The sequence below is a fragment of the Seriola lalandi genome, unplaced genomic scaffold (assembly GCF_002814215.2).
Source record: "Seriola lalandi dorsalis isolate HSWRI2012SDOR001 ecotype SW California unplaced genomic scaffold, Sedor1 jcf7180002054440, whole genome shotgun sequence".
Classification (NCBI taxonomy): Eukaryota; Metazoa; Chordata; class Actinopteri; order Carangiformes; family Carangidae; genus Seriola; species Seriola lalandi.
The window spans coordinates 485,325-498,405 of NW_019524993.1; the positions used below are offsets into that span (position 1 = coordinate 485,325).

A 13,081-nucleotide genomic window follows, 5' to 3' on the forward strand; every position below is an offset into this window, starting at 1 on the left:
GTCCACCCTCACACATATACAAGACTTCTTGGTATTAATCATTTCAGTTAAAGTATTGAATCATAAGCCCTCTGACAGCCTGTCTAATAAGTGAGCCCTTCTCAAAACCTCGCTCTTACACAGACAAGCCTTTCTTGGGCCACAGCTTGGGACATTATCCAATTAAGGCAGAATCAGCTAGGTCAATTTGCCCTTCTCTCCCTTGATGGCTACACATTCTCCTGCATGCTAATGCCTCACGGAGGTGAGCTGTGACAGTGGCGGATGACTAATGTAAAGCTGTGGATGCCTGGGAGGTTAGCTGTGGACGATGACCCCTTCAGCAATCTCAGCAGCATCACGGGTCAGCGGGCTAATGACATTTAGCACAGATAAGATTCACAGTCATGGTGATAATGATAACACCAGGCCTATCAGACGCAGTGTGACAGAGTGCTCAAGCAAACAGGGTGAAATGCCACCAGCAAAATGTCAGTGCATGATTTGGGTATCTGAGGGAGCTAAAGGCGACTGCTCCTAGCTCTCAATTACGTGATGAAATATGAATGTTTATGAGATGTGATGTGATAATCCTCCTGTGCTAGGAGGAATGGGAGCAAACGTTTGGGTTTTCACCTTTTCATTTTTTAATGAATGGATAACTTTGGATATATTCACCTTCCTGGTCAATAAGAGATCATTCTTTTGCCAACATGTTGAGACACGTTAGCAAGACAATACCAAAGTGATCTATATTCTCTTCCAGCAAGCTACAGGCCACGCTACATGCTTTGCATAATTGACTTTGGTAAACATATTCTTCCCAGTGCCAGTATTTGCCATGTTGATTGCCCCTAATGGTTGTCTCAGTCCTTGTTACAAGCAGAACAGCCCATTTAAATGTGTATTGCCTATAAATGACCTTGGCACAGTATCATTACCGTTTTATAGCCTGCTTTCTGCCTTTGTAATGTCGTTAAGCCTTACACTGTAAATTACAAGGTCCACTTTTCACAGGTTACTTCAAGACAACTTATTGTGCTTTGCACGGCAGACTAAAGTCTCCTTTTAGTATTCTCACACATCAGTCACAGCCAGTCTCTGTAATAATGGGCGAACAGAGCTCAGCAGTTGCACATTGTCAGCATATACTGGATATCTTTTCGACCAAATACTGTTTACACAACATCCAATGCATGCAGATGTATGGGTGAGGGTTGCAAATGCAGACAAGATATCTGCAAACACTTCATCACCTTGCTGGATTGTTATCTGCCTCAGGGCAAATATCCAGGCTCTGCAGCTAATTAGTGTTATTCATCTATCGGTTCAATCCAGTGAACACAGACTCGAATTAAAAACATTAAAAGGAGTCTAGAGGCCATGAGAGGAGCAGTACATATCACAGATACCGATTTCTCCACACAAGCAGTGATATTTAAACTATAGGCCTCCTTTAGCACAAAGCTGATGAAAAGTACTTTTTGAAATGGTTGTTTGAATTCCAACTGTTGCACATGTGATGCACAGTTTACAACGATAACTAAAAATTGGGTCCTTCACTTCAGATATAGAAAAAAGCAGACTTTATTTTCTAGCCAGCTGGAATGAAATGATAACATTAGCTCCATGAGTTAGTTTCAAACTTTGTTCAGGGGTTAAAATGGGATTCATAAGGACAGGAAGCCATTGTCCAGTGAGGATGGCGGGGGGGGTGGGTGGGTATTGGTGGGTTGGTTTCCACAGACCTCATGATTGACAGTTTTTGTAGGGACTATTTTTGCAGTAGAAAGTAGTTCCAGTGAAAATGGATGACACTGTGTTGTGTGGAGTAACAATGGCACTGTTTGTGGAAAGAGATGTTAACGCAGTACCAAATAATTCCGTTCACCTCCATTGTATTGGTGGAATTTTAGAGACAGATATCTCAAATTGAATCTAGCTATCTAAGTGGCCAGACACCATGAGGGAAAAGTGACAACAGTTTCATTTCTAGTTGAATGTATCTGTTTATTTATTTATTGGTAATTTGGGTGAGATGACCCATCAAATGAATTTGAGGGGAAAAAAAGATTCCACCACTGTGAAGCACTGTGAAGTTCCAAAAGGCAATGACACAGCAAACCAAAATACAGGCGTACATCCAAATACACATAGAATTTATGGTTCATTAACCACTGCTATACCTATGAATGCATAAAGATAAAGATATTTCTGCACTGAGAAAACAACAGCAGAGTAACTAATAAGCTGAGTACAATAAACAGTTTTTTCATTATTAGGCCTATTATCTGTTGCCTTATTTTTATTTACTTCAGTGATTTGACAAGTTCTATGCTTCCAGCAATGACACTACTGCAAATATTATTACATTTAAGCAGCAAAATTGATAACTACCTTTAATAACTCAGCTGACATGCCAGGAATAAAAAGTCATTCTCCAGAGGAAACAACATAAAAAATAAACATAAAAATGTGCTGAAAGGTTTGAAAGTGCTTGACTCATTGTGAACACGGCAGCTTGGTTCCTTAAACCGTTTCACTGCATAAACTTGGAACTTGTGAGCAACAGCTCGCCTGTTTGCTGTGAGGAAAAAGGTTTAGGTTGATAAGGCTACCATAAGATCACAATGCCACATCAGAAGATCGAAACAGTGAAGTTACCACTATGCCACATGTGTAAATGGTGCACAGCACCTCTCTCAATGTGGAGATAGTGTGAGGTAAAAGAGGAAAAGGAGCCGATATTCTACATAGTTTTGGTCAGCGTGAGACACTGTATTTGACAGTGGATATTCTGAGCTAAAAGTGTGACAGGTGGCAACACTGTGATCAGTGTTGTGCATGAATGTGCTAAATGAGCACTGTTCATTGAACTGGTGAATGAATCCATTTGCAAGTAATGAACATGAAGGTGGCATTAATGCACCAAAAAGCTGTTTGCCAAATGCCAAAAACCATCAGAAGAAGAACTGTGTTTATGGTGGCACCCAAGGATTTATAGCACCGGCATGCGTGTGGTGTGTAGTGCTGAAGCCAGTTTGTATGAACATTTGAAGGACTTTTATCAACAAATCATTTTTTTCCCCCCCATTTTTTTTCTTTATGAAAATTGGTTTGAAAAAACAAGTTTAAAGGTCAGCCACATTGGCAATAAGCATCTGACCAGTCATTTGAAATGTGTGCAACTGAATGACGATCACAAGACATCGTCAAGAAAGGGTGAGACTAGGAGCCAACAGCCTCAAAGTTCCTCCACCTAAGTCAAACTCACACAATAATAATAATAAATCATATTCTCACATTGGTTTCTTTTGGCTTTTAAGAGTAATCTCTGTCTGTGATCTGATTCTGCATACACTGAGGTCACATACTGTAGGTGACCCTTGGATTCTCTAAAAAATTATTAACCGATGATGTTAAAACCCAGAAAGTTGTTAAATCTATCCTTATACTTCCACTGCCGCCAAATCCTTTAAATGCAGAGTATCTTTCTTGCTGAAGCCACATGCAAACTTAACATGTCAAGAAACCCAAAGCTTGAATAGGCCTGAATAGCCTATAGTTACCTTGCTACAAATGCACACTGTTTGGGGAGGGGGGGTTTAACAAACGGTCAATTGCTGTATTAAAAATGATGCTGCTCACTGTTATTGCTGTTGTCGTCGACCAGGATTATCTCTTTGAGAAGGTGGGAGGGCGTCCTGTTGATGGCTGAGTGAATGGACCGCAGGATGACGGACAAGGCTTCGTTCACAAAAATGAACACAATGCTCACTTGAGGAAGGTTTAAAGGATAAGTGATGTTTCTGCACCTGTGGAGGAGAAATAACAAATCCTTGGTGAGGCAATGGTTAGATCTACATCTTGTCTGAAGGATTAACAGATACATTTGACATTGATTCCCGGAGAGGCGGGGAATGTCAGATTTCATGCCAACCCAGCTACTTGGCAGACTGTATCAGGACCCTATTGTCATGAATCAAGGTATAAATGTAGGCACTGGCACAAGTTCATGGCCAGCAGATATTTGGAAATATAATGATCAGATTGCTACTGCAATAGTGATGCAGTTATAAAAGGGATTGGTTTTGGAGCAATAAATAAAAGGCCATGTGCTAAGGACTGTCAGTCAAGGTCCTCTCTTTTCCTTTTAAAACAATGTGTCCTGACATTTTCATTGTGAATGAGGAGGCCGACCTCTTCTCCCAAGAGAAGACTGATGCTCGTTTCTAAGAAATAAGAGAGTGAGCTGTAAAAACATGGCCATAAAGCTGCAGATAATGTTTTTTGAAATTGATGTTTTCTGTGTGGAATGACACAAATGCATTATGCATCATGCAATTATTTCCTCAATAACAGTATGTGGATGGTGGTGGCTAAATCTGTTGCAAACTCCCCATAATAATCTTTTTGACATCACCATTTAATTTAATTTAATCGTGAAGACTGAATTGCTCTGGGATTTTGGTGTCTTACCTGCCTGTGGAATATAACCACAATCACATGGCTGTTACCATATCACGCTGTTAATTACTGACAGGAGCATGTTTTATTTACAGAAAAGCATGGTTAAGGCACTTTGTTTGGGAGATGTGTGAAGAAAACATGGATTCAAAATGTGTGTGATTAATGTATCCCCTGGAACAGTTTTGGATGAGTGTACAGAGCCTGTATTAGTGGGAACGGATGGTCTGAAGGGAGTTTAGTGATGTGCAGTGGCGAAAATGCCCCGAAGTTCTCTGAGCTGTGTAAACTTTCGCACCGGGATGTCAGTGTGCTGCTGTAACCTTGGTGATGTGAACATATAAGCTGTGTTGAAAACCAGTCACAGAGTCACAGCCAGCCAGCAAGGTCTGAACAATTCCCTGTAAAGGACTTAGGACTTAATCAAAGTGCCCACAGTGCATGAATAACAGCAGAAGGCTTTGAAAGGCACATGTCCATTACTTTATATGCTGTGAATGGAAAGTATGTCCTTTTTCCTGCCAGCTTCAGATATCCATGGGGACGTGTGACATATTGGTACAATAAGAATCACCCCTTGATCAAGCTGACTGTCAAGTAATAGAGTTTTCATCCGTCTACATGATATAATCAACTCAACAGCAGGTATTTGCACTGAATGCTGTAGGCAGAAGTACAGTCTTTTTCTTTAATGGTTTTCACTTAGAGGCACTCAGTGTTTGAGAGGGAACAACAGTGTGTTCTTCTGCGGAGCAACTGCCTCTTAAGGTCCTCAGAACTTAAAAAACAGCACAGAACAGCACTGTAGATGCAGCACTGATGATCTTTCAATTAATCGTTTGCGATATAACTAACTAGAAATTATTTTGATAGTTGGTTAATTGTCCCATTTTTCAAGCAAAAGTGCCATAATTCCATAGTTCTTTCATTGTTTGACTGTTGGTCAGATGAAACAATTCATTTGAAGACGGCAACTCGGGCTCTGGGAAATTATAATGGGCATGAATTCACAACTTTGTAGCTATACTTAGTTGCAGCACTGAGACAATGTAAGTTTACCATGCTGGTTATAGCATGGTGGCTACCCCTTTAATATCTCTGGGTGTGTTAGATCATATTTGCAGATATTTGTTAATATAGGATTAAAAAAAAAAAGTCAGGGATGGCGATGTCAGTCCGTCAGCTACTTAGTCCAGACTGACATATCTCTAAAGCCACCATGACATTTGTTCATCTAGCGCCACCATCAGGGCAAAATTCCAACTGGTCAAATACATTGTTTTATGACCAAATACCTACAAAGTGTCAATCAGCCTCCGCTGTACTTAATTATTATTTTTTTTTACTAATTACTAAATGTTACAACATGGCTGGTAAACATGGACCATGATATAATATTTACATGGCACAGTACAGACATGATGATCTGCGATATCTGCTTGACAACAGCATGTCAGCATTGTGATTGTGAGCATTAAGCTCGTGCACGGCCTCACAGTGCCTCTAGCGTGGCTGTAGACTCATTATCACATCACAATATAAAATTACATACACTGCACTGTGATAGAGGAATTAATTGCCCACTCCTACATGAAGACACAAACATATTAACTGATACCACGATTACACTGCACCACACATTGGTTTTGATACTTTTATGTAGTATTGCACCTTTTCAGGGCAAATGTAATCACCAAGAGAAGCAAGTGAGGAGAAACATCAGTTTACACACAATCAAAATCAACATAGGATACTATACCAACAGCTAGCATCTAGTGTGGATGCCAGTAGCATATATAAAAATGACAGTGTTTGAGCATCATTCTGCCTGCACTCTTACCCATCAGGCCTCAGGTCTGGTATTTGCCTGTCTAGAGAGAGGCGATCACTGAGGTAGCCGTTATATCCATAGTACTGGAACATCTTTAACGCCACCCGCCGGTTTTCCGGGCTGAGCTCCTGACCCCAGTGAGCGAACAGCGACGAATCAGAGAATGATGTGTCCGCCTGACCGTCCTCTCCTCTCCCTGGAGTCTCTAGGAGGCACAGGAAGACAAATAGCATGAGTATTTGTCTAGGCCACAGCCTCTCAACCTTCCAGTGAGGTTGTGCGTAAGATGACATTTAAGGAATGTGGAAAATTGATAGCGCTAATATAATCACAGTGATAAATGCTGTTTTCTTTGAGCTGTAATATATGTTAGCAGGTGAAGGGTGGCCTGTGATTTAAAAAGACTGACTCTGTGTCATTCAACAGAAGCACCGGAGTTCATACACATGATGAGAAGCTATAATGTCCTTGAACAAAAGATTCAATTCCTACCAGCAGCTGGTGAACTGTTCTGTAGCTGACTTTGCTCTTTGACCTCCAACAGAGGGGAAAGCGAAACTAATTTCCCTGAAGGTATCTTTAGACCAAAACACACAGGCTTCCTGTAATCATTAATCAAGTGGTAATGTGTGATCATTTTTGGAGAAAGTGTAGCTTTCTCTGTTTGTGTTCTCAACCCACACAAGACCTCCTTTTGTATTGAAAGGGCTCAAAATGAGAGCAGCCCTGACTCATCGTATAGCTGAGCAACACTGACAGCACTGAGAGCAGAGAGACATTTAACACAAGCTTAGCGTGAAAAACAGTCTATTACTGCTTGTGGTCCTTGTTGATGGACTCAGTTCATGTCCAGACTCCATAAAAAAATGTCTGTTAAAAATTCTGTCCTGCTTCCAGGAGGTTTTAATGCACTTTAGAGGCAAACTTCTGAGTGTGCTTAATAGTCAGGGTGCTTTACCCACAGGCTTGTGCTTTAAATGCCAAAAATGCAGTAGGTAAAGCTGATAAAAAAAAAAAAAATGAAACGATATCATCTTGAAGAGTATATATGAAAGTTTCCCAACTGCACTTGCATGATTACAGTGTCTCGCTCTGAAATGAAAGTGTAACCTTATTTTTTTTCTACATTAAAAAAAAAAAAAAAAAAACACACAAAAGCTTCCCCAGGTTTTTTGTTTAACAGCAATTTTGTTGACTCATAGTACCTGTTGGGAAATTATGCAATGTGCCACAGTCAGATGAGCTTTACCATTATTGAACAGCACAGTGATATTTATGAACTGTGAAAACATAGGGGTGGGGGGGGGGGTGAGAGGTTGCTGGTGACCCAATGAAGCTAAGAAAAGAAAATGTCATTTGATGTGCACTGAAACTGGTGAAAAACACTGTGAGCTGTGTGATAGGTTGCCTCAGTATAATTTAGAGAAACTAGTTTGACCTTATCACACCTATACTCCTGCAGAGAATAAAATGACCAGAGAAGAAAATGGAGGGAAAATAATATTTCATAATAATTTACCTAATTTCAAAGGTTGGAGTGAAACTGAATTCCATGTCATAGATAATAATGACATACTGTCAATTAAATGTCGTAATCAGCAGGAAATTAAATCTAATGAAAATTGGTTCTGGGATCGTCTTTTAATAATTTCATTAAAAGCAAAGACATCAGTCCCCTGCAGCATATTGAAGCTATACAACAATAGAATAAATGGACCAGTTTCATTATAAAGCTTCACATTTCAGGTTGCTGCTGACAGACTGAGGTTATCAGGAACAATTCACAGTCTACCAGACATAATAAACAGTTTTGTTTTCTTGTTTAGATTGAAATGAAATGCAAGCTAGGAGAAGAGTGACAAGAATCATTTATTCTTTGAATAATATTAATATTATTGTTTGTCATGTAGTAGTTTTGTGCCATTTTTTATCTAAGCCGTTTTAAATCATGTTGTCTTTTAAGTTTAAGAAGAGGAGCAGGATAAAGATGAATGAACACTTTAGGCTAATAAACGAAGACAAATCTTGTAGTGAGACATTAGCATGAACTCAGAATCCTCAAACACCCACGGCATTATTGTGAGGAGAGGAGGGAAAAAGCTGGGACCTTGGTGAAACCATATGTAAAGGGCAAGGTTAAATTTGTGTGTGTGTTTGGGGGATGGGGGGGTTGAAACCCTGGAGCCCACTATACCTATAGGGTCCTTGTTCCGGACGAAAACGCTTGACCCAAAATACTTAAATGCACATTTAAAGGCTGTTAGAAGATTAAGATTTGGTGTTAGGGTAAGAATTAGGTTTACGTTAGGGGTTAGACATTCAGTTGTGCTGGGTCAGGTTAGGAGAAGGGGCGAGGGAATGCATTCTATCAATGATGAGTCCCCATGAATATAGTAAGACAAAGAGGTAGGTGTGTGTGTGTGTGTGTGTGTGTGTGTGTGTGTGTGTGTGTGTGTGTGTGTGTGTGTGTGTGTGTGTGCGTGTGTGTGCGTGTCTGAACATTAGTGTGTTTTAAGCAGCTTGGGAAAGGTTAATATTCATGAGGAGATTGTTTTAACATACGAGTGACAAACTGTGCAGAGAGCCAAGTAAGGACTAAGACAAAAGCACAAAGGCAGGTGTGAAGAGATTACATTATGAACCAAAACAAAAAGAGCTGCCTCTGAAAAGGCAGGAGCTCAGGCTGCAGTAAGTTTCTTTGGAATGTGATAGTTACAGGATCTGTATTCTGTAAAATCCAACGATGCAGTGCCTTTCTTACACATCTGAGGACATGTTTATGTTTACATAAATTTACGTGATTAATTTCTAATTTAATTTAAACATTATTATTCATTTGTTTAATTTATATAGAAATAGTTGTACAACAAGTTCATTTTACAGGCTTCGCTGCTTCACTAGCTGCGGGCAAGCTAACTGGCTGAGGGCTATAGCTATATATATTCAACGGACAGACATCATAAAGGTCTCTTCTCAACTGACTGCAAAAAAGCAAATAAGCATACTTTTACAAAATATTGAACTGCTCTGTTTTAAATTTTAATGACACATGAAGCTTAATGCTAAACCAATATAAAATTACTACTTTCTTTAGATGCTGTCAGCTAGCTAGAATACCTGCACGTGTTTTAGCTCTGAATGGTGAGGAGCTGTGTAAAAATTTACTATAATAATGTATTCAGTGGTAATAATGTACATTACCAATGAGATTTTACCAAAACAAAATGCTTTATTCTCTATAATAGTGTTTGTATTTTAGCTGTAATGAAAGCTACAGTTGCAATTATTTATTATGGCTAATTAAGAAATACCAAAGTAAAGTCTCTCACATTTACAAAACAAAACAACATTGTACACACGCAGTTATTCATCTGTGAAACATTAACAAATCAAAAAGTCGACCAACATCCAAGCTGAGAGAACAATGCAGAGTGAACGCTACGAGCCTGAGGCGGAATAACTTCAGCTCCTCACATTCAACAGACAGCTGTTAAAATCTCACTGATGTGAAGCAGAGGGAAAGTGTCTCAGTTCTTCATAAGACATAACTGTGATTAGACTAAGGACAGGATGAAAGTTCTGAAAGTCTTTCAGTCCTGGCAAGTATGCCTGAAGGTCCATTCATGTGGCGGTGATTAATTAAACCCACAGAGACGGTTCCCTCAGCAGTGAATCCCTACAGCAGCGGTTAGGTCAGGGTAGTGTTGTTTGGACAGGGTAACCTTGGCAACATACAAACAATAGATATCTGACAAACATGTTAGTACAATCTTTGAAGTCGTTTACATGAATCACATGAAGCGAAAACATTTTACAGTATGTCACATGACGTGTTTTGAATCAAGCAGGTCATGTGAATTACTGTAACCTTGCTGTTTGGAGAATGGTTTCCCCCTGAGTACACATTCAGTCAACTAACCTCGGTGCTAACTCAAGTAAAGCACAGCCAAGTACCTGAGGCAATAAGTAGTGCGAACAGCATGTGTGCGTATGTGTATGTGTGTAGACAGGGGAAGTATTCCCTAAGCTTCCCAGCAGCACTCTGGGCGTGTGTGGATTGCAGCACGAAGTGTGCTTCCAGTGCGTGCACAGCAAGGCAACTGAGTTATAGCTGTGTGCAGTCACAGAGGAGAGAGCCAGTAGAAAAGATATGCACATACATGCGCACACTCATTGTCATAAACACAGGCAAAAACAAAAATGGCTAGAGAACAAACTTAAGACACTTGACAACGAAGTCACTGAAAAGGAACAGTAACCCTCCAGGCCCTACAGAAACTTTTTAGACGCACAGCAGCCCATTTTAAATTATTAAATTGGAGCTCATAAAAAATAGTTCACAGTGATGAAACTGCCCCAGAATGCACAAAGATTTTTAGCAAATTATGTTTATTCATCCCCCTCCTGCCAGTGGAGAGGAAAATGTTTTGAATTTCACATGCAAATCATTATCAGTTTTGACACCTTGGAGATAACTCTGTCATGTGCTACACTAAGTCACAGTGGTACAGATGTAGACTTTTGATAAAAGTGCTGTAGGGCAGATTTTTTTTTTACCTGCCTGTCTAAACCCTAAACTCTATGGGGGGGGGGCTTATAACAATTTTAGTGAAAATCTATAAAAGGGCAAAATCTCGGTCAAGAGATCTTCAGTGTGAACCAGATGCTGAACATATATTTGAGTGGTTTTTAGAGATGTGAGATACAGTATGTAGGAGATACACTCTAAGCATCATCTCCAGTACCACAGACTTTAAAATGTTTTTATTTTATTTTATATTATCCAAAGGAAGAAAACAAGGTGTTTGGGGAAATATCAGATATGCTCCTGCTCTGTGTGTTGGTGTCTATGATTGACAGCGGCTGGCGGGCTGCCAGAGTGCACGTTCACCACAGGGAAGGAGAAGCAAAGAAGCTCTGTAGAAAACAGTGCCTTGTTAGTGGTTTTGAAGAGTAAAGAAAACAGCAGCACTTAAACAGACCGAGTGACATTTGCAGGTACATTTATGTGCTGCTTAATGCGCCGCAGCTGAGCAGCTAATTAGCAACATATCTGATGTTAGCAGTGTAGTTCAGTTTGGTTCAACAAGCTACAGTGCAGGACAAGACAGGGGATAAGAAGAAGAAGAGTTTAGCAGAAAAGCTTATGTGAGCTGTTGTCTGTGGCTCTTTTGTAGCTGCTTCTGTGTGGTTCAGTGCGACCGTCTGCTCCGCCTGTGATAGAACACTCACATTATGCAAGATTTGACTGGCTGAATTGAAATAAGGTTTCCATCTACATAGACAGATATCAGAATGGTTTTCTGTTGAACTCATGAAAAACTTTGGGGCACCATCATGAAACCAAGAAATATAAAATATAAATCTTTTTTTTTTTTGATGAAGACACAGGAAAAGTGACTTATATTTATGATGTAGCGGAAAAAAACATGCAGTTTACTGCTTCAGGAAGCATGAGTAGGAATTTAAGTCCCTCTTAACTTCCAAGATAGATGATTATTGGGAAACTGGGAGCCACTTAGGTGTGAAAGAACTGTTTTCGACATTTGCTGTATAAATGGTTGAGGAAAAAGCTAATTAAAAAAAAAAAAAATCAGTCACCAACATGAATTTAAGGGATAATGTAGACATCATTTACAGTATGTTGCCATACTACTCACTAAACCAAAACACAGTTCATTTCTGTTTTGCCACATTAATGTCAGCTGCTTATATAAATCATAGATAGTTAACTACAAACTAAAAGCGATAAATGAATATTGTCTAAGTCAGATGAGGATCCCTGTTTGACCTTGTCAACAGACAAATTTAAAAATGAGTCTGTACTTCTTCTGATTCCTCTGTCTGTAAATACCCTTCAATTAAAGCAGACGGTTTGCAATTTATCCTCTGTCACTGTGGCATTTTACATCCAACATAATGAGAGCGGCGTATGAAGCCGAAACATCAAAGCTGTGGTGAAGTCAAAATATTCTTTGTATATTGATACTGACTCGACTGAGGGGGAGGAGAAGACTTTGGCATAAAACAGATCTCATCATCCACATCAAAATTTCAGGACACACAGGTGTTTCTAAGACTTGCTATCAAAGCAGCTGTCAGCTTAATCAGATCATTTTGCTTTTCACGTTCGGTCTCGACAACAGTGCATGCTTCCACACACACATTCACCATTTTTTGGTTGGTGGCATCCCTACACCCCCTCCTGGTACGATGTCTAGTAGAGGCCAATGTCACATGCTTAATGATGTTACTTTGTTAAAACAAATTCCTAAATAACTATTTAAGGAGATCAAACACTTGTTTATGTCTATTGGTTATGGAAATATGAACATATGAATTTAACAAAGGCACAACCTATAAATGATAACAAACCTATCAGGAGTAAGAATACCAATACACACATTCAAAGAACAGTAATAAATTCAGGACATTGTAGCATGAGTGCACATGTGCTAAGGCACATATGATAGTTCCTTTTCTGGTTATGTCTATCAAGCAGTGACACAGGACTAAGCTGCTGATTTAGTCCCTTCTTTGAAAATATTCCATTCTTCTATATGTAGACCCAGAGATTAAACAACAGTCATGGCATGACATCAACCCCCCTGCTGCCAGAGAGGAGTCTCCGACGTGTCTCTCCGGAGCCATTAGCGGTTGTTTCTTACTTTTGTCTTGTGTTCCGCTTTCTTCAAGAGGCTTTGTTCTGTCTATAAATGTAAACATCAGGCATGTTTGGTGTTCTGGTCAGAGCAGCAAATGTCCCCACAATTAATTCACTGCTGTGCGAACAGACTTAAGAGT

At 39.7% G+C, this 13,081-nt stretch overlaps 1 protein-coding gene across 1 annotated transcript in view; it reads right to left on the minus strand.

The window, feature by feature from the left end:
• The window catches only part of galnt18b (UDP-N-acetyl-alpha-D-galactosamine:polypeptide N-acetylgalactosaminyltransferase 18b), a 77,314-nt gene that overhangs the window by 42,422 nt on the left and 21,811 nt on the right, over nucleotides 1–13,081 (minus strand). Inside the window, exons 2-3 of the mRNA XM_023410822.2 lie at nucleotides 6,287–6,482; nucleotides 3,628–3,794 (exon numbers count right to left, since the gene is read on the minus strand). Coding sequence (XP_023266590.1) covers nucleotides 3,628–3,794; nucleotides 6,287–6,482 — 363 coding nt within the window. The remainder of the gene's footprint in view (nucleotides 1–3,627; nucleotides 3,795–6,286; nucleotides 6,483–13,081) is intronic.